The 27,694-nt window shown below is 35.3% G+C and overlaps 1 protein-coding gene across 1 annotated transcript; it reads right to left on the reverse strand.

Annotated features, from left to right (window-relative positions):
- Positions 1 to 917: 917 nt before the first annotated feature.
- On the reverse strand, positions 918 to 19,410 carry YIPF4 (Yip1 domain family member 4). The gene is made up of 6 exons (XM_054568141.1): positions 19,087 to 19,410; positions 11,113 to 11,266; positions 9,228 to 9,399; positions 7,885 to 7,962; positions 6,714 to 6,827; positions 918 to 3,672 (listed from the first exon to the last, which is right to left on the reverse strand). Exons 1-6 carry the CDS (start codon positions 19,163 to 19,165, stop codon positions 3,535 to 3,537), a joined length of 735 nt encoding a protein of 244 aa, XP_054424116.1. The 5' UTR covers positions 19,166 to 19,410; the 3' UTR covers positions 918 to 3,534.
- Positions 19,411 to 27,694: the final 8,284 nt, after the last annotated feature.

A 27,694-nucleotide genomic window follows, 5' to 3' on the forward strand; every position in this document is an offset into this window, starting at 1 on the left:
AAGGAACAGTGGCCTCTGTCAGCACTTCTGTTTGGGAGAAAGCTGCCCCCAGCTCTTGCTCTGATGTCAGACAATTCAGTTCATCCCTGTTTGCCTCTGATGCTTGGAAGCTGCAGCCCCTAGTCTGGAGCTCAGAGGCAGTGGGTCCAATTAAGTTCATGAATGGACACTTTAAGAGTAACTGCCTAAGACTCCAGAAGTTTCCATCTTCCTCAGTCTCAATCCCCATTGGTTTTTTTTCAGCCAGGAGTTATAGGGACCTGTCTACCTGGCACAAAACCCTTGTCTGGGGGCCTGATGTGGGTCTGAGACCCCTGCTCCTGAGATAGCCCTCCCAATATTTATCTGTGACAAGTGGGTGTGGACAAGCCCATTCCACGTCTCCAACTCCTACCAGTCTGGATGTGATTTCTTCTTTAATTCCGTAGTTGTAGGACTCCAGCTCGATTTCTGGCAGTTCTTAATGATGGAGGTTCTGTAGTTTAGTTGTAATTTTGATATGGTTGTACAAGGAGGTGAGTACTGAGCTTACCTACTCCACCATCTTGACTGGACATTGGTTGATTCTTGTATGTGCGCTGACTGGGGATAGAACCCACAACCTTGGTCAATGCTCTAACCAATTGAGCTAACCCAACTAAGTGTGTAATAGGTCATTATTAACACTCTGAAACACCCTATCACTCTCCATGATATGTGTTGTTCTCCCTTGTTGCAAAGAACAAAACAATAAATGCAACTTGTTCAACTATTAAAAAAAAAGAGAATTGTATGGAAGATCTTTTAACAAAACATGTCACAAAAAAAGAAAAAAAAAGGCAAAAGAAATGTGCGATAATTCTCTAAAGTCTAACACTAACTAAAAATGCCTTTATAAAAATCTAAAAGATAAATAACAATCGTCTTAAAATATTCAGTTTTGTTGAGTATGAAAAATACTGTTTTTATTAGTTTGTAGAAGCATTATTTTATTCAATGTTTTATTACATCAAATTTTTAAAAAGCTGACTAAATTTTAAACAAAGATATCTAGCTCATTTTAAGTCAATGCAAATTTTCACTAATTTAGTACTCTATATTAGCATATTAACATTTGGGGAATTTTTGGAAAGATACATTATTATATATAAAACTGTCTTATAAGAACTTAGGAATAAGAAATGGTTCATAAAACTTTACAAATCTTCCTAAACTGTTTTTAGTACAATGAAAATTATATAGATCTTGATTTTTAATAAAAATTTCAATTTTTTTACAATCAATTTGAAACAGAAGTAAATGTCTCATAATTGTCTTGAGAATTAACATTCATCAGGATTACTATAGCTGATTACACTTAAAAGACATACACACACACACAAAACTAGAATAGACTGGCTAGTTTTGTTCTAAAAATACTAATAAACTAGTAGTTAGGTTGGAAATTATAATTTAGAATTAATATGACTTAGAAAATATCATTACATAAAAATTCATGGAGAGGACATTGCTATGGTCAGCTTACCATTATTAGTTGCAGCAGTACTATATCTTGCACACATTTACAATTCATGTTTTCAAAATGACAATGTAACTGACACTGTATTTTAACTGCTTTGATCATTAGCATATGAAGATGTTGGTTGAGCTTAAAACATTATAAATTATATTTATATATACCCTAAACAGGGCAATTCCCAAGATTAAATGTTGTTAATTTTTAAATACCTTTTTAGAACACAAACATTCATTTTATCTTACATCATTATGAATAAACATGATAGGTTAAAAATATTAAACCATTTTTTAATATACTTGGTCCTAAAGTGCCTTGACTTATTGCTTAGCAAAATTCTATCTCCTAGTATGGACCCTCAAGCTTTTTGGAAAAGATTTTGGGGACAAAACTATGAACATCAAATATAACCAGTATAACAAAGTACTGACCCTCGGGAACTCTGTCAGTATGACAAATATTTATTTTACAGTTACTGCTTCTATAGCTGTCACTCTTCCCTCACTACATCATATTTTAGGTTCTAGAAGTTCCACCTTTCTGGTGCTTCTAATCTGTTTTCCTAAACTTGTTTAAAGAATCAGCATATAAAATTTTCCACATTATTCTCATTCAAAGGTAGATCCACACTTATCCTACAGCCTAAAGTAAGTTTTTTCTTTCTTTTCTGATGGGGGAGAGGGTAAAAGGAAGAGAGATGGGCTTGTTATCTTGCTAATTATAGGGTACCTTGAGAGTTACTGGATATTTCCTGATGGTTAAGATTGCTAAAGGAATACACACCAAGAGGTGGCCATACTGAAGGCAGCAGTTAACGCTTCCAGCTCAGGACAAAACAAAAAATACAGTAATTGCTAATAGTTATTAGGCATTTGGTATTTTATGAACATAAATATTTCATCTACTTTATAAAGTAATATTAATTAAAGGTACATAGAGTCTATGAAATTATTTGTAACAAAAAATTTCACTAGCTAAAATTTCTTACTATTTCCCTTAGCAAATATTGTACATTTGTCAGAGTACCTGATACTTTTTAAAATATCAAGTAATACAGGACAAGGTGTTATAAAACAAAACACATAACTGGAAAACATTTTATTTTTTTTCTACTTCATATAACATTGTTCAGGACCACAAGATTTTAAAGGTCTTATTCAAGCAACCTTTGAATCAGAAATACCACTCAAAAATACTTACTGATGCTATAAATACTACTGCTTTTCTACATATTGTCAATTTTAATGAATGTCATATCCATTATACCTTTAGCTCCTTTGGTCAGAAAGATAAAAGAAACTTTTAATGGTTAGATATTCAAAATGGTTTTTAGAAACAGCCAAACAAACCAAAAGTACATCAACAAATATTAAAATTAGTTTTAGTTGTTATTATTAAGAATTCGGAACAAGGACATACTGAAGCATGTATGAGATTTTTAAAAATTATATACAATTTAAAAAACAAATTTAAATTTACAAATAAAAAGATTAATGGCCAAATTAAAGAAAGCTGAAGCATCAGATTTAAAATATCTTAATTTTTTGGCTATTCAGAAATATATTTTGTGAATAATAAGAATTACTTCATAAATATATATGTATAAATAGATATATATCTACAGGATTTGCAATGTAGGAGAAAACCCTTTAAAGAAAAAAATTGCACTTGTAGATTATCAGGATGTCATCATCTTTACCGTTCTGTGAAGTATAATTACCATTCCAGGTGCTTTTGGCACAAATTTTAAGGAGAATATTGACACAATCTTAAAAACATAATCCTTTTATACTTTATTTACTGGAATATGAAAATCAAACAGAATTTATAATTCTGACCAAAAAAAAAAAATCCAGATAACTGTAACTGCTTAATTAAATACAACAAAATATTGTTTTTTAAAAAACCTTAAACCTGTAGTTTACATCAGAAACATGTAAAATTTTACCATCAACAGGTTTTCTTCAATCCCTTCAGCAAGACTTCTCAGACTTCACACAAATGTAACATTGTCTTTTTCTACTCACATACGACTTAGACTACACCCCAGTATATAAGGACAAAAAATAAATGTATAATAAAAAGATTGGATAAATCAGGAGAGGCTTTTTGGTCTTGAATTCTTCACCCACTAACAAGGAAGCAGCACTGTAGGCAGCCCAAAACACACCAAACAGCTTTAAAAAACAAACAAAAAAGACAAAGGGCAGCATATTAGCAAGTCAATTAACATTCTGCATATTATAGAGTAAAAGTAGTATTTACAGTATTGTTTAAAACAACCCTGACAACCAATTGTGGTAAACAGTAAAACTCACTGAGAATGTCTAAAACTTTGTTAAGAACATCAGTTCTTGCTCTGCTACTTGACTTCTGCAAATGAAGTGGTTTTTTAATCAAACTTGTCTAATCAAAAGAATCACCCAGGGTGCCTATTAAAAAGAAAACCCTGGGATTCACTCTACTTTTGATGCATCAGAATTTCAAAAAAATGGTCTAGTGTGTCCCTGGTGATTTAAGATAAGGCAACTTCTGGGAGAACTATTATTGGGCCAAATTGCTGAAAGAAAGCTAATTGATTCTTACACAGAAGAAATTTTTTCCTTTCCTTTCTTCTGAGATATAAGAAAACAGATTAATTTTACCCAATGTTTATTAAGTATCACACCATTTTCCCAGGAATAGATGGAAGTATAGGGTTAAATACAAAAGAGGAAAAAAAACCATAACATTTTGGTCAAGAGTTTAACTAAATAAAATATACTGTGGTTTTCAAATTAAACGCATACCTAATTTTAAATGATTTCTACTGGAAATTTATGTAGTACTTACTGATATAGTTACTGAAGCCATTTTACAGATTAAAATGAAAGAAATACTTTAAGGATAGCAATCACGGAAAATTTGTATGACAGAAACAGACTTGGCACAGAGCAGGGTTTCCTAACCTTGTACTACTGATATTTTTGGGCTGAATAATTGCTGTGGGAAGCGGTATTATGCACTGTAGGATGTTTAGCAGTATCCCTGGCCTCTGCCTACTATATACGAGTAATATTCCACCCCACCCCAATTTGTGACACCCAAAAATGTCTCCTTGGGAGGAAAAATCACGCTCAGTTGAGAATCACTGGTACAAAGGTAAAAATACACATTGGCAGACTGATTGAAAAGGTATTTAGGATGGTTCCACCTTTTATTGTACTTTTTAACAAAACAAAACAAAAATCACACAAATATTTTAAGTCTACAGAAAAGTATAGAAAAATACATGAAATAAAATTATGAACAGATTGCATTTGTATGTCATACTTCATTTTTTTGGTAAATGGTTAACAGTTGGTAAGAGTTACAGAGATTTAAAAAAATAGTGGTTGCATATTAAACTGTATTCTAATGCTAAAGTTAAATGACAAGATTTCTGCAACATATGCCTCAAAAAAACTTGGATTGAAACAAGAAACAGCTCACTACACAAAGAAGAGTAAGTGATTCGTGGGGGACAAACTAACAAAGAAAAATGTGAAGTTTAAAAAGTTTTATCCTAAATTTTTAATGATATAAATAAGATTTTCCATTTTATAACAATATATCCATATGTGGTATAAAGAATATTAAGGACCATTCTTCAGCTGAACAGATGACTATTACCAGAGGACACAGTTCTGTTATCAAAGCTGTCTAATCAAAGAATCACCCAGGGTGCCTATTAAAAAGAAAATTCTGGGATTTATTCTAGTTCTGATGAATCAAAATTTCCAAGAAAATTGTCTAGTGTGTCCCTATGTGTCCACCTATGACAGAGGACACAGTTGAAAATGACCAGAGGACACAGTTTTGACAACTTTGGGTGTAGTCTCAGCAGTATTCAAACAGGCTTTAACCCAAGTAAAAAACAAACAAACAAACAAACAACCCAGAATCAGGAAATGATTCTGAATGACTCATTGAAGTGTTATGTTCACTAAGGCTAGATAATTAAAAGCCAGCATGGAGCTAGCTCCTACACTGTAAGACTTTTAAGCTAAGTGCTAATAACGCCAATTAAAACAAATTTTAGGATTAGAATATAGAAGAAAGAAAGATCTTCTCCTTGGTCTCTAAAGTGTTCAAACATACAAATATTTCTCAAAATATTATTTTATAATATTTGTAACAACCTACCACTTGTGTGCCTAGTCTGTGTCAAGCACCATATTAAGCATTATATATACTTTAAAATCTTCCTAACAAATCCTAAAAAGTTGTTGCTAACATTCCCATTTTGCAAAGGAGAGTAAGAAAAGGTATCTCCCCAACACAGACAGCAAGTAAGTGGTGTAACCATGATGTGAATTCAGAATTGAATGGTTCCAAAATCCACATTCAATTCAATACCCAAAGCTTGTACAATATGAATGGTGGTATTAGCCTGTAGTTACCCAATTCTAAATGAAGTAATTTCTTTTATACTGGAATTAGTAATAAACTTTAAATAAAACCTAATGTCATAAAAATTATGTGGCACCACTTAAAAGCAAATATTTTAATGTGGAGGCTACATAATGGCAGTTCTGAAAGTGGTGGTCTTAAAAAGTTCTAGCTGCCATAGAGAAAAAACGGTACATTCACTGTGTAATATACATATATGTGCTAAAGCAGTAATTTATTTCCCAAAGTTGTTTAAAATTAACAAATGTCAAAATTTAAGTTGTATTACTACTGATTTTTAATACTTAATATTACCAGTAAATGTTTAAAATGGGTACATATGTTAACATAAACTAACACAGCCTGATGTCTTTACTTATGCAATACAGAAAAGCCAATTTATTAGAACCATGTCTATCATATTTGACAAGGAGATTACTATTCAAATAGGAGTAACAGTTATTAAATACATGTCCAGTGGACTTTTAAATAAATATTTCCCACAAAATCTAAGTCAGATAAACTCATAAGCATAAAGAAGAAAAATTCAACATTGAAAAAAATTCTCTGAGTATAATATTTTGAGGTCTGATTTGCTCTTTGTTATTTATTCCCCCAGACATATTATTATAATTTCTGATAAATAAAAGGGGAAAAATAAAGGAAATACCATTGATAAAACCAACAAAACCACTGTTCCAAAATGCTAGTAACTGTTTGATAGAGTTATAGATTACAATATTTTAGCCAGAGAATAATTTTGTTAATGGAAAATACTAAATTCTTTTTTATAATACACACTACTTACTTTTATAAGTGTAGACACCAGTTCAAATGATCCAACCACCAAAAGGATAGGGGCTATTACAATGAGAGGAAGTAATGAATATCCTATAACTCCAAGAACTTGGCCATATGCAACCTGTGAATTTTCAAATTTTTAAATAAATATCATAGAAATAAGATACTCATTTAAATCACTGTTGAACATTATACATTCTTTGCTGTACTTACATAAGGTGAGAATTAAGAAGAAATCATGACATATTATACCCATTATATTTCAAATAATCATATACTATTATATTTTTTCCTTTGCATACATTAACTACAATAAAGTTTAAATTGTAAATTAAGTAGAGTGAGATATTAACAATAATAACTAATAATAAAATAGAACAATTGTAACAATACTATATTGTAATAAAAGTTATGTGAATATGGTCTCCCTCTACAACTGCTCTCATACCCTTGTACCCTACTAAGTGACTAACAGGCAGGTGTATACAGAGTAGATACTAAACAAAGGGATGAATCCACTCCCTGTGTGGGATGCCATAAGATTTCATCACGCTACTCAGAATGGCATGCAATTTAAAACTTGTGAATTGTTTATTTCTGGAATCTTCCATTTAATATTTTTGGATGGCAGTTGATCCCAGGTAACTGAAACTGTGGAAAGTGAAACTGCAAATAAGAGGTAAGTACGGTACTGACAAAAATGTAAAACACTACTTTTCTCACTAAGTTTTTTGTTTTGCAAAATAGTTATTTTTCTTTAAATATGTTAAAGTAAATTTGGTTTTTTAGTTTTAAATGTATACATATTTTAATTTTTTATTTTAATTTATAACATAGTAAATATTGATAAATTTAACCCATATAAAGAATTTTCTTTGGGGACCTGAGATCAAAAAGTTTGAAAAATGCTATAACAGGGACTAAATTGTATGCTTCTCTAAAAATCTGTAAATTACTTATGAGTGGAATGGGATGTTTTCTTTCCACTTAATTTCTTGTAACATTATTGAGTATATACAATACTCATATGTGGATCCTTTGAAAGGAAGTAGCATAACTTGAAACCAATTCTAAGACAAGAAACAGTTATGATGAATATAGCCACTGATGGTACCTCCAGTATCAAAAATAAAGCTTACAATAATAAACAAAGGCTGCTTTCAAAATTAACCACTTACTTCTCCACCAAGAACTCTGGCCAGTAAGAAAATTGTTAGTGAACCAAATATCCAAATGGTTATAATCCATGATACCACCTAAGGGGAAAAAAATTCATGCAATTATTATCTTTGTACCAAACAAGTTGGTAAATTCCTAGAACTCAATTCTCTGCCATAAGATATTTTGGTATACCCAATTTCAGGTCACAGAGTTTTTGTTTGGGCTCCCAGGTATCCTTCCAAAAACTTATTAACACTACAATGTGGTAATTTTACATACAAATTAAAAATTTGGCAATAATCAATTGCCTAAGGAAATCTCAGTATTTCAATAATTATAATAAAAGATTACTGTAAAAAGAGAACAAAGTGTTTACTCCCAACCCTCTGGTTTACACCATCCTGCAAGGAAAATTCATCCCTGAAACAAGCTACCAATCTTCTTTAGGAGGTTTTTAAAGTTTATATTAATTACACATTTAACCAAATAATAGAATGAAAGACATTTCAGACAATTTGAACACCTGAGACTTAGCATAATAATGATACATGCATATATTTCTAACTTCTGTCTACTTGGGTGGTCTAGAAATGATAATATCTCAGCAGCTACATAAGCATACTTACTGCCCAGGTTCTAAATATCATTTCCTAATAAAAAGAACTTGTATTCCTTAGAGAAATGGTTAGTTCCAAGGATGAGGCAGGTAAAAAGAAAATATAAGCCCAGAACACTTTGTAGAATGTGAAGGAAAGAAAGTGATCAAAAAAGGATGGGAGTATGTTAAAGGACATAGAAGTGAATCTGAAGGAGCTCCCAATGGCTAAAGCTGAAACAAGCTAAGGAGGAGGGAGTCACTTGTGTATGCTGTGTTTTGATGATAAAGCCTCTGATATTAGGACAAAGTATTATATAAAAACAAATACTGAGGGAATCCTTATCATCATTTATTAAAATGTTTATTTTAAAAAACAGAACTAAAAATGAATAAAAGGTAAGAACATGATTATGGGTTCTATGTTTTAAACTCTTCATCCCTTGGGGAAATCAGAAAGAGCACAGGCAGCCCTTTTGGTCATTTCTGGTCAGATGGGGTTAGTTCCATTCATTTACCCCAGTCACTTATACAAATATTAATACTTTCTATGTGAATGATGATGTGGAAAAATTTGGAAAGCATTAATCTAAGGTCTTCCCTACATACTTAATTAAGACTAGTTCTAGGGATGAATAAGTGAGAAATAATGGGTAGAGGTAAAACATTTCTCAAATATAATGTAGTATTATAGTTAATATTTGGCTATGTTAATTTTAAAACTCTTAAAGTATTTAGCATTTATATAAAGTAAGATATACTTACCCTAAACTGTCCATATAAGGATATCATGGAAAAGAAAAGAACAACAGCCAGTGGACCCCAAAAGTCAGGATTGTCTCTCACCACTTGTCTGTTAAAACCCAAGGATGGCATTGGCATCAAAACACATCGGATTTTGTAATAAATATCCTTTAGATCAATATCCAATTCTTCCCTGTAATTGTAAAATAAAAATTCTTAAAAGGCACACAACACTTCCAAATACTGTTACATTTAAACTTAAGTTTCAGGAAAAGTTTTCGTGAAACTTAAGTTTAAATGTAACAGTACAGTCTCTATAGGTCAACAAAACATTTGCATGTGAAGAACCATATTTCACTGATTCTAAGGTGTACATTTTCAACATTTCATCTCTGAAGTTGGGATGAATCTCACAATCACTGGTGTCCTACAATTGCTGTCAGCCTCACGTGAAGCCAAGTGCTTCTCAGACCTGCCTTTCCTTTTGCCAGTCTCATGAAGGCACTACCATTTTGGGACTTTAAATAAAATTCTCTGCTTGAGACTTTTTTGGGCTATACTGATAACTCAGACTGGATTCCTGAATGAGAACTGGTATAGGTTTTACATTCTCAGGAAAATGTTTCCTTCCAACACGCCACCCAGTGCCAAATTCTGACAAATAACTGCTCCCTGCTGTCTCTTTTTGTATGATAGGTTATTTCTCATTTATCCTTACACCAAGGAGACAGCCCTTTGATGTCCTAGCTTTATGCTGTCTTAAGCACTTTTTCTTTCTTATTGATAAATGTAAAATAACTGCACCTCATAATTCATGGCATCTTAGATTTGATGAAATATGATAATATAAACATAGAAATAAGATGTTATAGCACTTCATTTCTCCCACAGAGAATAGTTTGGTAATGCCTTGATTTTACAAAGTTATAGTTTCTGCTTTTCACAATTAATAAATTCTTTTTGTTTACTGATTTGAGAGAGAGAGAGATAAGGAGGAAGGGAGAAAGAAAGAAAGAGAGAGACACATTGGTTTGTTGTTAAACTTATTTATGGTTCATTCTTGTATGTGCTCTGACCAGGGACTGAACTCCCAACCTTGGCATATAGGGACAACACTCTAATCAACTTAGCTACCTGGCCAGGGCCCAAAATTGTTAAATTTTTTACTTTTTCCAAGTGATAATATAGTAACTTAAAAAAAAAGGTCTCCCTACAGTCCTCAGTGGTAGCTCTAGAATTTCTATATGGGAGAGATTTGGGAGTGATGATGTTTTTAGAAGTCTTATAATATCTTAAACTGAATTTCCATAGCAAGCACCCAAGTGTTCTGCTTTTTTAGATTGCATGTTTACAGGAGATAGCAAGAGACCCAGGTAAGCCCTAAGAGTCTGGAGAGGGAGAGGGGGAGGAGCAAGGAGGGGGAGGGAAGGAGGGGGAGGAGGGAGAGAGAGAGAGAGAGAGAGAGAGAGAGAGAGAGAGAGAGAGAGAGAGAGAAATATTACGATTCTTCTATTTTTTTTGCAATTTAATAGGTTAAACATATTCCTCCATCCAAGCACTAACCAGGACTGACTGTGGTTAGCTTTTGAGATCAGATGAGATCGAGTGCATTCAGGGTGGTGTGGCCGTAGATAATTTTAATAAACATAAATAAATAAAAGCTGGGAAACATCCAAAGGGGGAAAAAATTCTGCAAAATAAGCCACCTTGACAACATTTACAGTATAAACTGGAAGATTACAAAAAATTCTCATTTTTTTTAATTACTAGTAAAACTGAAAACACCTGAAACTTTTGACCAAAAAGGTTAAGATTTTCTATACTTATTTTTAAATAACAATGAAAGAATATAGCCATCCCACAGACTAGCCCTAAAAACCAAAAATTACACATTATTTTTACATACAAGAGTGGCTTGTTATCTTCAGGATCATCATCTTCAACTTCCAAAAGCCAGCCATATCCTCTTTGTCTCAGAAATGTAGTAGCTGTAGATTCTTTGATAAAATCTCCACCAAGGTTTAATTTGACATCTGGGGCTGCTATTGAACCACTGAGCTCTTAGGAGAAAAGAGAAGAAAACTATAAACCAATGTAAAATGTGTGAATCTTAACTAATATAAGCGTAAATTCAACTAAGATAATTATCATTTGAAGACCTATTGCATGCAAACTTAGTATTTTAAAGTTACAGTTATCTAAGTACTATATTTTATTTTACAACAAGAAAATGAAAGCTAAGAGAGGGGAAGACATATGCAAGGTCTCACAGCTAATTAGCTAGACTGGTACCAAAATCTAGACTTATAACAATGATTTTTTTTAATGCTTATGTTTTATTTAATTTTTAAATTAAATTTATTGGGGTGACATTGGTCAATAAAATTACATAGGTTTCGAGTATACAGTTCTATGCCACATGATCTGTATACTGCACTGTGTGTACCATCCAAAGTCAAATCACCTTCGGTCATCACATATTTGACCCCCTTTATTCTTTACTACTTCCCAAACCCCCTGTCCCTCCAGTATCTACCACACTGTGTTCTGAGTCTATGAGTTTTTATTTGTTTTTCTTGTTTGTTCATTTGTTGCTTTCAGAATAACTTTAAATTCTATTTATTTAGATTTTATTTATTTATTTTTACAGAGAGGGGAAGGGAAAGAGAAAAGTGAGAGAAACTTCACTGTGCAAGAGATACACTGATCAGATGTCTCTTGCACGCCCCCAAGTAAGGACCTGGCCTGCAACCCAGGCTTGTGCCATGACTGGGAATGGAACCCACAACATTCTGATGCATGCTCCAACCACCCAAGGCACCCGGCCAGGTCTGGAATGGTACTTTAAAAAATAATTTTGGCAACAACAAACCAAACCATTCTTAACACAGACATGCCTTCTTTGGAGATCATACACAGTATACAGAAGAGCTTCATTTTAACCTAAATTTAAGGTTAGCTTTTATTAAAAACAGCCATTAAAATTATGGCTTCAACTTCAGTCAATAAGTGGGTCAATTATGAGTCACATCTTGGTCTGGTTATGACAACTCCTGCAACTAATTATAATAAAATGATGCAAAGTCCTAGCTTAGCTACTAATTAATACAGCAAATCATTACTGTCTTCTGGTCTCCAGTTTCCTATTCAAAGTTCTTTTCCAGGTTTAACATTGTGATTCTAAAAAGGTTTTATAAGGGAGTTTCTTCAACTAGAGATAAAATAAAAGTACTTTTGAATTCATTGTCCTTCCCTACTTAAAGTTTAAAAATAGTCCCTGGAGATGCTATCATAGAATCTTGTTAATTAAAATATTCTCTCAAAATTACTTTCTGTTGCTTTGTCTTTTAACCTCAGTTGCAAATGAGTTAAAATTTAACTAAAATTCCATTTCCACTAGGTATGAGGAATGCTTTTCTTGATTTAACAAGAGGAAGATCTTAGCCAGGAAGTCATTAGTACAGCAGCAACATTAAAGGTTTTTGAATTATGAGGCAGGAAAGGACCTTAACAACTGTTTCCTGGCCTGTAGAAAGGACTACACTTCTTAATTGAAACCAAAAAAGGATATATAAATTATAATGCTAAGGAATGCTGTAATGGAGAATTGTGTATGTTTAGCAGTTTGTCATGGCATGGATGCCAGAACATCAAAAAGGCACCTTTAACTTATAATTTTGTAGTATTTTCCATTCCATGCAAAGTGGGGAAATACCATGGACATCTATATAGGAATGCCAGTGATAGCAGTTTGACAAATCCCCCAATACCCCCAAGACCCAATCAGTGTGGGAACAGGAAAGTCCAAATATTAGTGGTCAGCCTAACATGTTAGCAAACAAGAATAATGTCAAAAAAAAACAAGGAAAAAAGATTCCAAATCACTCTGGAAGCAGTTGTCTTAGGTTAAACTAGAATAAGAACCACCTAGCTTAGTTGTCAACTCTAGGATAGGTATCCATAATTAAAAAATACCAATTTTAAATTCTTATTGCACTATGTAAAATATTCTTGTCATTTTCTAAGTAAGAAAATGTAAAGATAATAATCAATACATGGATTTAAGAGGAAATAATCTTTGGAAAAAATATATGGCAAAAGGATATTTTTAAAATGTTTCCACTGGCCCCAGCCAAGTAGTTCAGTTGGTGAGGACATTGTCCCCATATGCCAGGTTGCAGGTTCAATCCAGTTCAGAGCACATACAGGAAACAATCAATGAATGCATAAATAAGTGGAACAATAAATTGATGCTTCTCCCTCTCTAATCAATAAAAATTAAAACATGGATTTAATTTTATTTTTTGTTTAAAGACTTTATTTATTTATTGACAAAGGGGAAGGAAAGGAGAAAGAGAGGGAGAGAAACATCAGTGTGTGGTTGCCTCTTGGCACCCCCAACCAGAGACCTGGCCCCCAACCCAGGCATGTGCCGTGACTGGGAATCAAACTGCCAACCTTTGGTTCACAGGCCATTTACTTGATCCACTGAGCCACAACAGACAGGGCAAATTTTAAAAAAAGTTTCCACTGGTGTGTGGGTTAAGAGTAAAGAAGAATATCATTAGGTATTAAGTTTTATTGAAAGCCACCTGGGAAAACTGCAGAACAAAATTTAACAGTAATTTTCTCCCCCTTTCAATTCAAGCGTATAAATGGGTGACGGATCCTTTTTCTGAATTTTCTATTCAGCTTGAGAACTTTACTTTGAGAGATAAGGAAGAACTCAGTCCAGTGCAGTATGATAGTATATTCAGGAAAAGATTTAGTGATCTGCCCCTAGACAAGCTCCAAATTTCTGTGAAGGAAAAGAATTCTGCAATGACTAATGAACATTTGTTGGCACTTGCCAACTTCTTATATATGTGAAGAAGCTTTTTCTTATTTAACATGCAATAAAAACAAAGACAAAAATCGTCTCATTCATTTGAAAATAAAATCCATGTGTGCTTATATCCAAACCAGAACTGAGTATTTGTGCAGTAAAACAAAAGCGCATGTTTCACAGTGAAGGGATAAATTCCATTGTTCTATTTTAATTATAAACACATTTTAATGCATATATAGGTCAATGAAAAATATCAAGAAGTGAATAAAAGTACAAAATGATTTTATAATTGCTAGATATATATTGGGAGTTTGCCTGATCATGACACTCCATAAAAAATTTTTAAAAGCTTTGTATAAAACTGTGTCTTAGGTTATATATCTATTCATATTGTTTTGATTTATGGTTGTAGTTGCCTTACATTCAATGACAGTAAATTTGCATAATGTACATGATATTAATTAAAATCAACTAAATCTCCTGAACCTACCCTTAGAAAATTTAATCCCATTTTGGGATAAACCAGTTATTTAACAGAAATTTATTTTATTTGCATAATCAGTCGTTGAACTTTTCTTGAAATAGACTCACAGAAATTGCAAAAATAGCACAGAGAGGTTACATGCACCCTTCACCCAGTTTCCCCCAAGGTACCACCTTATGCAACTATCAAAACTGGAACATTGTCCTGGCTGGTGTGGCTCAGTGGATTGAGTGCCAGCCTGTGAACTGAAGGGTCACTGGTTTGATTCCCAGTCGGGACACAGGCCTGGGTTGCGGGCCAGGTCCCCAGGTGGGGGTGTGCGGGAGGCAACCAATTGATGTTTCTCTCACTCTTCCCACCTTCCCCACTGTTCCCCTCTGTAAAAGTAAATAAATAAAATCTTTTAAAAAAATACTGGGACATTGATAGACCCTCAAATTTTACCAGTTTTACATGTAGTTATTTGCATGTGTGTATAGTTCTAAGCAATTTTATCACATTTACAGATTTGGGTGCCTTATGGGTTTAAAATTTATGAAAAGAAATAGATTGATTTTTTTAAAAGGTAAACCTTGCTTAACTATCTTCTCTTTCCAAAAAAAAGTGGCTAAAAAGTCATTTTCAATTTTCAAATATGGAAGGAAGGCTATTCTTATGCCCATTAAATATATTAAACTTCATTAGCAAATTGTATAGAAGATATTAATGATATTACCTATATGGATATATTTTTAGAAAAATCAAGTAGGATATGTTTTTCAAAAGAAAAAACTAAAGATTCCTCTATCTATCCTACTAACTTGTATTAGAGAGATATCCTTTCTGGGGAGGGGTAACCTGATACACAGAGTAGGCTAGATGTTTGGTCACATTAACAAATAAAAAAAGATTATCATTTACTCAAAAGAGCATTGACAATAATTATTGGATTATTATATCGACAACTTACTGATCACAATAATATACTATGAGTTTTAGATACTATTGCAGCTAAAATAAAATTCCTCCTCTTCTGATCTTTCATAACATTCTAAATCAGTGCTTCTAAAGCTTTAGTGTGCATATGAATCACCAGAGGATCCTGTTAAAATGCAAATTATGCTTAAGATAGATTTTGCATTACTAACTAAGTTCCCAGGTAAAGCCAAAGTTGATGGCCCATGGACATAAACCAGGCAAAGAATTACTATTTGATACAAAAATAAATTTGAAAGATTGCCTTAAAGACTTCTATATTAGACTACATATATATACACATACTCGTATATCATTACATTCTTGCATTTATACACATGCATTTTATTTGCTGCTTTTAGATGTAATTTTATATCATATACTTGAACATTCAGTCTGGATTTCATTATTCACTTATTTATTCATTTATTGGCTTATTCATACACAGTTCATGGTCTTTCAACTATACTTATGGACCTTGCTTTAATACACATTAAATAATTTAATTATGGACCTTACATTAAATAAGTGTAAGAATAAGAATATTATTCTTACAATAATATTCTTGTAAGTGGTGTGCTTTTCATGTTATAGGTGACAAAACAGACACTTAGAGAAGCAGTGTAACTTTTCCAATATCACATAGTTACTGTAAGAGTCAGAACTTTAACTGAAGTCTTCTGGCTCTAAATCGAGTAATTTTTTTTTTTTTTGTTATTCCATCCAAAATATGCTGTTTCATAGTCCTAAGTATCAATATCACATAAAACAAAAGAAAATATAAATTATTTATTGCAGTAACAAACAATTATTTTGTAATGTTTATATTCTGGGTTCTGTGGTAGGTGCTGGGATATAGCAAAGATTAAAAACGTTTCTGTTTCTGAGGGACAGGTAAGCAAGGTTTTTCAAGAAAGGGATGTTTGAGTTCAGTCTTAAGTTTCAACTTGGGGTAAGAAGGAGAAAGGCATTTTAAGCCTGGGGGCTGAAATATGCATAGATACGGAGAGGAAACATCAGGCAGATTTTTGGACAAAGGATATGTGTGGTCAAATAGTAAGGACAGGTATCATTAAGAAAGAGAGATGTGGACAGAAGGAGGGTATCCACTGAAAACATTTATGAGTCAAAAATATTCATGATCAGAGAAAAAGCATAAAAAGGAGGAACCAAGAATTTACATGACAAGCTTAAGGATAAGAGAAAAGACTTGGTAAAATGTTCATGTCAGAGAACAATAAACACTAAGTGAGAGGGGCCCTGACTGGTGAGGCTCAGTCGGCTGGGCGGCGTCCTGTGAACCACAGGGTCACCAGTTTGATTCCTGGGCAGGACACAGGCCTGGGTTGTGGGCCTGGTCCCTGGTTGAGGGTTGTGGGTGTGCGAGGGACAGCTAATTGATTTTTCTCTCTCACATTGATGTTTCTCTCCCTCTCTTTCGCCCTCCCTTTCCCTCTCTGTAAAAATAAATAAAATTAGAATAAAAAATAGAAATAAGTGCAGGGCCAGGTAATACTGAAACCCAAGCAGCAGCAGCATTGCTAACATGCACTGAGCACTTAACTTGGCCAGATACAGTAGTAGGTCCTCTGCATTTGCAAAATATTTGAACACTTGGATATTATTATTCCCATTTTGTATATAAGAAAAATGAGGTTAAAAGAAGTGAAGTAACTTGCTCAATATATATAGACAGCAATTGGTAAAGCCAGGATGCAAACCCAAGATTCTCAACAACTATCTTTCAAATACACTATTCAGTTTATAAAAATTTAAGAGCCATCATGGTTTACTGGAAAAGAAATTTGAGGACACAGAATACTGTATTTCAGTTCCAGATCTTTCATGTAGACATTAGTGAACTTCTCTTTGCCTATTTTATTATAAAATACAGGAACAATAAAACTCGGCAAAATTCTTATAAACATCAACGAAGACATATGCTTAAAATACTCCATAAACTTAAGTTGTATGAAGTTGCACAGATGAGGATGTTATTATACGTCTGCATATCCTTGGCTATACAGGGAGTCTATAAATCTTTGAAGGCTATATGGAGAAGTTTGAATAAACCTTATGTATTTTACTTATTCCAGGTTTCTTGGTTTGGTATATAGAGTCAGTGAGTTAGCTCATCATATTACTTTGTCAAATTTCTTACATGTATTTAAGAAAGGTAATTCCTGGAGGAAGGAACGATATAAAAATATACACAATGATAGACAAATTTAAACAAACATCAGGTTCTGATACTCAATGATAGTCATTTTTTTTTAAAGTCTGGGAAATTAAAGTTGATATTCCTTCCTAAGCACACTACCAAATGTAGACGAAACAAACTGAAAGATTTTGAGTTGCTTTATTTCACCAAATATTCATAAAAGTTTAAAAGAAATGGAAAGGTGCATTTGGTGGACTGGGTGAAAAAGATGAAAGGATTAAGTAGTACAAATTACTGGTTACAAAATACTCATGGGATGGAAAGTACAGCATAGGGAATATAATCAGTAATATTGTAATAACTCTGTATGGTGCCAGGTGGGTGCTGGAGATGGGGGGGCGCAGTTTGTAAAGTATATGACTGTCTAACCACTATGCAGTACACCGTAAGCTAATGTAAAATAATATTCAATGTAAACTGTAACTGGAAAAAATATATCAGTTACGTTCTCTCTGATGAAAAGTTTACATTTTAAATTATAACCAAAACTACAGTACTATTTATTAAACAATACCAATCAAAAAGCAAATGGGGGGGGCGGGGAAACCAGCTATACTAACTGGTGCACTATGAAACTGGATTTCTCAGGAAATACTACTTTCTTCTCTAGACTGAAATTTCGTATATAGCTAAGTATAATTTAGTTTTCCATTTTAGACAGTAAGTCTGGCCACTGGAAATCACTGGCGTACAGAGTGCAATAAACCTAAAATTTGCAAATGACTAGCAGACAAAGATTCCAGTTCCAAAGAGTGTGGTAAGGAACAGAGAGAAGGAAAAAAACAATTTCCTGCGTTGGAGAAAAATCCAGCACGAGTGCTTCGTCAAAACAGTTGCTACAAGGAAACCTGTAGAAGCTACTGCGAACACCTAGCCGGATGACAAGTTCACACATACCTGGGTCTACTTCTCTGAACATTATTAGGACAACAACTGAAAAATGAGGAAAACTGGGACGGAGGCAAGATATCAAATTCCGTGTGTTTGCGGCGCCGAATCCAATCCAAGCAAAATTTACCAATTGATAAACGAGAGGACCACTGCCCTCATCTTTGACACCTACCCTGGCCAATCTAACTATCGCTTTTCGGAATAACAGCAAGTGAGTTCATAAAAAGAAAACCCTTCAAGTTCTGCGGGTCTGCTGGAGGCGGGCAAATCGCCCAGAAAAACCTGTCCCCGACGGAGTAGGGAAAGCCGGGGCTGACCGAGAAACTGAGAGGGCTCCCCACCCCCCTCCCTCGGCCACTCGGGCCCGGTTCGACGGCCTCGCAGGCGCAGTCAGCTTCCTGAGGTCCCCACCCAGCCACAGCCGCCTCAGCTCCGAGAAGACCCCGCCGTGTAGGGCCCGGCGTCCTCCGGAATGTTGGGCCCTCCAAGGACTCAGTCTCACCTTCCGCGTCTGCCGAGGAGACAAAGGTGAAGTCCCCATTAGTGGGGGAATACGCCGGGGGCGGACCCGGCGGCTGCATCTCGCGGCCACTCGGAGCCGGCGGCAGTGGAGGAGGCTGCGGCTGGGCCCAGACCCCAAGGCGGCCGCGGCCCCGACCCGCACGCTCGCCTTACAGTGCTGCCCGAGAACCGGGAGGTGCAGGCTGATGCAAGGCCCGCGTCGAGCGCAGCAGGCGGGGTAGCCCCTGACACTGCCACACCAAAGTCCCCGCGGAGGCGACCGCCCCAGCGCCGCGACGCCGGCGCCCTGACAGGACCATAACAGTGACAGCACCGCTTGGATTGGCTCTTTGTAATGTGTTCTCCCATTGGCTCCTGGAGAAAGGTTTTGATTGGGTCGCCCTGTTGTTGATCCCGGAAGTTTACCCAGGACAGGAAGTTCACTTCTAATTCGGGGACCGCTCTGGCTTCCTCCTCCCTCTTGGCTGCTTTTGTTTTATTTACGTCTCATCAATTTTGGCTTTTTTTTAAAACCTAGTTCCTCCGTTTTTAGAATTTTAGAACTAGGAACGTTTCTAGAGGTCAGCCCCAATTTAGGATCCGAAGATTTTGTTACGGGATGGGCAAAGGGAAGTGAAAATGCCATGAAATTTCCTATCTTTTTAAAGTTAGATTTTTCTTCATTGAGCGTTCATATGGTTGCTGTAGACCTTTGACTCTTTCCTAGAGCTCCTAAAAGTTAGTCCAGCCAGTTGCTTGCTTGTGTGTACGCGCGCGCTGTTTCCTTGGGGGAAATGAGGGCTTTGGGGCTTCCTAGTCTGCCATTTTGCTGACATGATTATATCTAGAGCCTGATTTTCTGGGAATTGCCCTTGGGTCACAGTAGCTGTTTAGTAAGAGTTTGGTCAACGGTTGTATTTGAGCCATTTATGCAAGGGAGACATTCCTCCTCTGTTGACGCGTTTGTATATGGGTTCAAGAATACTTTCAAATCTGTTCCACTTCAGCCCCGATTCCTTCTGGGTGGACGCAAACTAATATATGCACACAACTTCCCAGATCCTCAGAGTTATCTGATCGCAGAGGGCTCTTCTTGAATGTCTCTTTATCTAGTTTGGTCATTAAACGTCTGGCTAATAGCTAGTAGCCTCTTACCGCTGTCCATCAGGATGTCGTTTCAACAATGGTCTTAGGCATTATTGTGAATGAAATCGGTTCTTTGCCTGCAGAGTTAATGGAACTCTGTCTTATGAACTGCCTTCCTGCCTAGCTGCTGACTACACCAGAGCTTCTGGCAAGAGACCTGCTCTTCCCAGAGTGACACCCCTGGCTCTTTATGAATGGGTGCTGGGGTATGGCCGCGTGCCCTTTTCAGCGTGGAATCTCCATTGCCACACAATTCTGATCAAGATTTAAAAGATGTTTCTCAAATGACTTTTTCTCTATTTGCTGTACGCCCTTAGGACAATTTTCAGAGACTTTAAATGATTTTTAAAAATTTAACCAGTTAATCCCTGGCCGAGGCTGGTGTGGCTCAGTGAGGTGGGCGTCCTCCGGCAAACTGAAAGGTTACCTGTTTGATTCCTGGTCAGAGCACATGCCTGGGTTGTGGCTGGCCCTGGTTGGGAGTGACCGGGGAACAAAGCACATGGATGGATGTGTCTCTCCCTCTCTTCCTCCCTTCCCCTCTCTCTAAAAAAATAAACTCTGTTAAAAATTTAACCAATTTATTGCTGTTTTATTGGGGAGAGTGGTTGCTGAGATCCTTCACTTTGACAGAATCCTGTGTCCATCCTTTTAACTTCTATATTCTTACAGTCCAGATAAGTCTTTTTTTAAGTAGCATTTTTTCAAGTGTAACAACAGCCTTATAACTTGAGCATTGAGTCCCTTTACACTTACTGTAGTCATTGTTATATTGGATTTATTTCTTTCATCTTATTTTGTTTTCCTCCTATTCTGCCTTTTAAATTTTGATTTCTTCACATCAATTTTTCTCTAATTTCATTTTTTTCTTTTACTACTTTAGAAGTTATACTATTTCTATTTTCTTGTAAGTTACAATGAACTTTTTTTAAAGCTAAGCCTTACAAATCTTTTATTGTTTGAACAAGAGAATTAATGCCAGAATACTTCTTTTTTCAAACTTACCTCTCTTAACAACTAGTCTGAATCACTATGTTTATTCTTGATTACTTTATTTTCCAAGTTTGTCATCCAAACAGGCAAACATCACAGAGATGTATACAAACGTACGTGTACATATACATACACGCGCATTTCAGTTTAAACCTTGTGCTCAGGCTCCTGTTAAAAAGAGGTAAAAGGGTGAGAAGTTAAAAATCAGGGAAAACATGAATAAATCCCAGTTGACTACTTCCTTATTATGAATTAAAGCAAGCATTTTAAGGCAAATCCATCTCCTTCCTAATAAAACCCTCCGAGTGGCCTGGCTGGTGTGGCTCAGTGGACTGAGCACCTACCTGCGAACTGAAAGTTCTCTCTGGTTTGATTCCCTGTTGGGGCACATGCCTGACCTGGGGCCAGGTCCCCAGTTGGGGGAGTTCAGAAGGCCAGAGGCAACTGATCGATGTATCTCTCACACGCTGCTGTTTCTCTCTTTCTCACTCCCTTCCTCTCTCTCTAAAAATAAATAAATGAATAAATCTTTAAAACTGCCTCTAAGCTACAGCCTCAGGTGTTTACAAGAAAATAAAAAGTCCCTTGCACACTTCAATGTGGTTTAACAAGCTAGCTGAGGAGACATATTTTTTATTTCAGGAGTCACAATGAAATTTTAAACGTGTACTTAATGTATGACAGTCTAAAGTTAATATCTTTACTCTCTCCCAGATAATAAAAGAACCCTAGAACATAGCTTTGGTAAGCACCCAAACAACTTAGAAACTACTCTTCTTACATATTTTATCTCTGGCTCATGCTTCTTTTTTTACTTATCAAAAATTAGTGTTATGTTTTATATAGTATTTGTTTAGATTTTTCCAAAAATTTTAAAACACTTGTTCATTTTTATATTTTCATCTATGATTTTCTACTTCTTTTCTGCTTAAAGTACATTCTTTAAGATTTCCTTTAGTAAGGATCTGTTGGTGGAAAAAATGTTAGTTATTTCTACAAATATCTTCATTTTGCTTTTGTTTGAAAAAGACAGTTGTATTGGGAATATCATTATGGGTCAACAGTAGTCACTTCTTAACTAATTTTACAATGCAGCAGCCAAAGCAATCTTTTTTAAGCATGAACACCATTCCTCTTTTAATAGAACCTTTCAGTGGCGTCCTGCTATATTTAGAATAAGACCCAGATTCTTTACCATCTCTGATTTGCCTCTGCAGCCTCATCTCATGCCACTCTTCTACAAGCTGGAGCTCAATCCACTGAGCCACACCAGCCAAGGCTACGTTAGTCTCTATCATAGTAACCTGGTTACTCTTTCCTAGCACTTATCACAAATATGTCATTATGCTTTTTATTTTTTAATACTACTTTTCACTTATTTATTTTTTAAAGGAGTGAACAAATTAAATATTAAATTAATGCAAAAACAAAATGAGATACACTTCATACCCACTGGGATGGCTCTAATAAAAAAAGGCTGACAGCCCTGGCTGGTGAGGCTCAGTGGATTGAGTGCCGACCTCTGAACTGAAAGGTCACCGGTTTGATTCCCAATCAGAGCAAAGGCCTTGGTTGCAGGCAAGGTCCCCACCTAGGGGCATGTAAGAGGCAACCAATCAACGTATCTCTCGCACATTGATGTTTCTCTCCCTCTCTTTCTCCCTCCCTTCCCCCTCTCTAAAAATAAGTAAAACCTTTTTAAAAAGGCAGATAATAACAACTGTTGACAAGGATGTGGAGAAATTGGAAATATCATAACTCTCATTAATGTAAATGGCATTGCTACTTTGGAAAATAGTCCATCAGTTTCCCAAATGGTTAAACATAGATGTACTATATGATTTAGTAATTTTACTTCTAGGTATATACCCAAATAAAAACATATATCCACATAAAAACTTGTACACTAATGTTCACAGCAGCATTATTCATAATAGCCTAAAAGTGAAAACAACCTAAATATCGATCAAATTATGAATGGATAAAGAAAATTTGGTATATCCATGTAATGGAATATTATTTGGCAATAAAAAGTAATGAAGTGCTGCCCTGGCCAAGTGGCTCAGTTGGTTGGAGCATCATCCCACATACCAAAAAGCTGTGGATTCACAGGGCACATACCTAGGTTGCAGGTTTGATCCCAGGGCAGGGCGCATGTGGGAGGCAACCTATGGATGGTTCTTTCTTGCGTCAATGCCTCTCTCTCTCTTCTTTCCTCTCAAAAAAAAAAAAAAAAAAATCAGTAAACATATCCTTCGGTGAGGACTTTAAAAAATGTCATGAAGTACGAGTACATCCTACAACATGGATGAAAGAAGTCAGTCACAAAGGACAACATATTATAATTCATTTATGTGCTGTATCTAGGATAGGCAGGCTTATGGAGACAAAACGTAGATTAGTGGTTGTCTAGAGCTGGGTGCACATGTGTTAGGGGCAACAGACAAGAAGCACAGATTTTCTTTTTGGGGTTTTGAAAATGTTCTAAAATTGATTGCAGTGATAAGCACACAACTCTGAGAATACACTAAAAGCTTTTGAGTTACATACTTCTAGTGAGTGAATTGAAAGGTATGTAAATTATGTCTTAATAAAGTTGTTAAAAAGATAAGTGAATGACCTTATGCAGAAAATGAATAGCATCCGATCTCTATTTTATTTTAAGTACTTACTAAAAGATTGAACTTTAATTTTAATGTATTTCTGTTCAAATTTTATTTCTGCCACTTATTAGTTACATTACTTTGGGGAAGGTGCTCTCTCTAAGCCTCAGTTACTCTGTACACTGGGGACGATAATCATGTCATAGATGAGGGTTAAATGGCATAATATGTGTAAAATACCTGGCAGAATGGTTGGAATGTAGTAAACACTCCAATATGTGCCATGGTAAAAAAAAAAAAATAATAACTCAGCAAATTCGGAGCAGAAGAGCAGTTCTTCATTCTGGTAATGGACTTGATGTGGTAGGCAGAATAGTGGCCTCTAAGGTGTCTGCATGTTACATAACATAACACATTACATGGAAAAAAAGAACTGAGATTCAAGATGGAATCTTTTCTATTTGGATTAACAAAGGTCTTAAATATGATACAAAAAGTACAAATCACAAATGAAATGAATGAATTGAACTTTATAAAATTTAAAAAACTGTTGAAGACATTAGGTCAATGAAAAAACAAACCATAAGCTGAGAGAAAACATTCACAATCCATCTGTCTGACATCAAATTAGTCTCTAAAATAATTATAGAATTCTTACATTTCATTGTCATCACAACATGGACAGAAGATTTAAATAGGTATTTCACAAAGGAAGGCTCTCATTTGGCCACTAAGCACATATTGGTGCCCAACATCATTAGTCACAATGGAAATGTAACTTATAACCACAATGAGAGACCACTAAAGTTTCCTTAGAATTACTACATTAAAAAAACTGATAAATAAATTTTTCAGTAAATTAGTATTGCCATACTAGTATGTTAATAATAGGGAAAGTAGATGCAGGCATATATGAAAACTCTGTGTACCATCTTGACAATTTTTCTGTAAATCGGAAAATTTTAAGAAATAAAGTTTATTTTAAAAAACTGATAATACAAAGCATTGACAAATATGTGGACCAACTAGAACTCTAATACACAAATACAACTATTTGATAGTTTTTTTAACTAAAGTTAAACATTTACTTATTATGTGAGCCATCAATTACAATTCTAAGTATTTATTATACCTAATGAAAACCTATGTCTACACAAAGACATATACAGAAATGTTTATAGCAGTTTTATTCATGACACTCAAAAACTAGAAACAACCCAAATGTCTATTAACAGATTAATGGATAAATGGACAAATTAAGATACATATATACATTGTGATATATGTGATACTGGATTGGCCAAAAGGTTTGTTTAGCTTTTTCCGTACAATGCCTCTAGTAGTGCTGAATTGTCTTTAACTTCATTTGAATCAATTTTGTTAGATTGTATTGTGACAGCTGTCACAGCAGTGTGCATTTTAAAAAAGCATCAAAATTGATGAATTTTTGTGCAGCCATTTTAATACTGGAGATGGAAGAAGATATGCAACATTTTTGGCGTATTATGCTTTATTATTGTAAGAAAATAAAAATGCAAAAAAAGATTTGTTCAGTGTATGGAGAAGGTGCTGTGACTGATCGAATGTGTCAAAAGTGGTTTGTGAAGTTTCTCAGTGCTTTTGACATTTTAGCCAAACAGTTCTTTGCTGTGGGGTGCCTTATCTATTGGAAGATGTTGAGCAGCACCCCTGGCCTCTACCCACTAGAAGCCAATTGTGGGAGTCAGTCAACATACTCAAAATATCCAAATCAATAAAGTTATTGGTGAAAATGAAAAATGTGTCTTTTATTTTATGGAAAAAACTAAATGAAGTTTTTGGCCAACCCAATACTTAATGGTACCCAATACATACCATGGGAGAGCAATAAAAAGGAATGAATTAATGATATATATAAGTACATGAATGAATATCCAAACCTTTATGCCAAGCGATAGAAGACAGCCATAAAAGAATACATACTTTCTGATTCCATTCATAGAAATTCTAAACCAGATACATTCTAATCTATAGTGACAAAAAGCAGATTAGTGACCAGAGCTGGTGGACAGGGACACTGCCTACAGATAGGTGTGAGGGAATGTTTTAGGGCCATGGAAATGTTCTGTATTATGTCTGGGGTGGCCTTTGCCAAAACTCATCCAACTGTACAACTTCAAATAGGTGTATGAACTGTGATTCAATAAAGTTGATTTACAAGGGGATGGGCAAAAAACCTTCAGCAGGCAGTTAATGCTCTAAAAACTCAGAATTGCCAGGACACTTGTGACTGCATTTAGGGATCATTCCAAAAATCCAGAATTGTCTGCCCATCTCAAGGTCCTTAATTTAACCACATTTACAAAGATACAACATTTACAGTTTCTAGGGAATAAGACCTGATACAGTTTCACGGCCCACTCCAACCACATTTCCACACTTTCCCCTTTTATCCTGTATTACATCACTTGTTATTACAAAAGTAATAGGTGTTTGTGATAGAAAATTAGAATTTATAGATAAGCAACAGAAGAAAATAAATAGAAGAAAATCCCCCAGAGATAAGCACAGTTAATATTTTGGTACTTCGCCTCCCAGCTTTTCTCTATGAACATACATTTACATATAGTTCCCACTAAAGTTATTTTTTTTAAAGATTTTATTTATTTATTTTTAGAGAGAGGGGAAAGGAAAGAGAAAGAGAAACATCAATGTGCAGTTGCCTCTCATGCATCCCCCACTGGGGACCTGGCTCACAACCCAGGCATGTGCCCCAACTGGGAATTGAGCCAGTGGCCCTTTGGTTCACAGGCTGGCACTCAATCCACTAAGCCACACCAGCCAGGGTTCCCACTAAAGTTTTTAAAATCCATCTAATAGCACAGACCTCAATTCCACTTCACAGAAGCTTTCCTCACAAGTTGGGAATCACTGCTGTTATTCCCACAGAAAATCTAAAATGTAGAAATTTATTTAGGGGAAAACTTAGATATCCCTCTATGTCAGAGAGGCTAATGTCAGAATGTTCTTTTTGAATTAGGAAGTTAGGTAACATAAAAAGTTGGTGGTCATTTGCACAATAATAGAGGAAATTACCCAAACATGTCATTTTCCTGTGCAGGGGTGTTGAACCCACTTTCAGCAGGCTGCATGTGGCCCAACCCAAAATCATAAATTTACTGAAAACCTGTTTTTTGTCCATCAGTTTTGATTAGCGTTTGTGTATTTAATGTGTGGCCTGAGACAACTCTTCGAGTGTGGCCCAGAGACACCAAAAGTTTGGACATGCCGTGCTAAGGAAATGCCAGGAGATTTCTCCATTTCCAAAGCCTAGGGTAAAGCGGCTTCCTGGAATTTGTGACTACAAGCTTCGAATGCATTTTGCCAGTGGGAGGCTGCGGCTCTTTGTATTCAGGGGAATGTCCTGTGCACCACAGTGGAGTGGCTGACAGCGGTGATCCATTTGCTCTGTGCTAACCTTGCCCAGGACCCTGGTGGCAGAGAGTATGCTTTCCTAGACGTCTTCTGTGATCCAAAGTACAGACGGTAAGGATGGCTTTGATTGTAGTAGCAATGAGCTTTGACCAACCAAAGCGGCTCATTCTCTCTCTCTCTCCCCCTGCTCCCCTCCCTCAACCATAACAATGAATGCAAATTAACTGTTCAAAATACTTTGTTTCATTTTAAGCTGTAGAACAAATAAGCCAATACCAACAGGATTTATATGTCATGAACAAATAGGAAACAAATGAGCGATTGATTCCTTTCCAAATTTAAATTTCTAGCTCTTGCATCTTTAAGTCTCAATTTCACTTCCTTAGCTACTTCTATTTACAGTCATCTTCCCTTTCTGAACAGTACTACTGGTTTCTAAACCACTCTTAACTA

Source organism: Pteronotus mesoamericanus, unplaced genomic scaffold (assembly GCF_021234165.1).
Source record: "Pteronotus mesoamericanus isolate MK-2021 breed Mesoamerican mustached bat unplaced genomic scaffold, CSHL_Meso_final contig_101, whole genome shotgun sequence".
Classification (NCBI taxonomy): Eukaryota; Metazoa; Chordata; class Mammalia; order Chiroptera; family Mormoopidae; genus Pteronotus; species Pteronotus mesoamericanus.

What these genes read in the sequence shown, in the direction of transcription:
- YIPF4 (XM_054568141.1), bottom strand. Translation starts at nt 19,165, where the DNA reads ATGCAGCCGCCGGGTCCGCCCCCGGCGTATTCCCCCACTAATGGGGAC. An exon ending in CTCCTCGGCAGACGCGGAAG is followed by an intron (nt 11,267 to 19,086) that starts GTGAGACTGAGT and finishes TTTTCTCCTAAG; the next exon opens with AGCTCAGTGGTTCAATAGCA. An exon ending in GAAGATAACAAGCCACTCTT is followed by an intron (nt 9,400 to 11,112) that starts GTATGTAAAAAT and finishes TTACAATTACAG; the next exon opens with GGAAGAATTGGATATTGATC.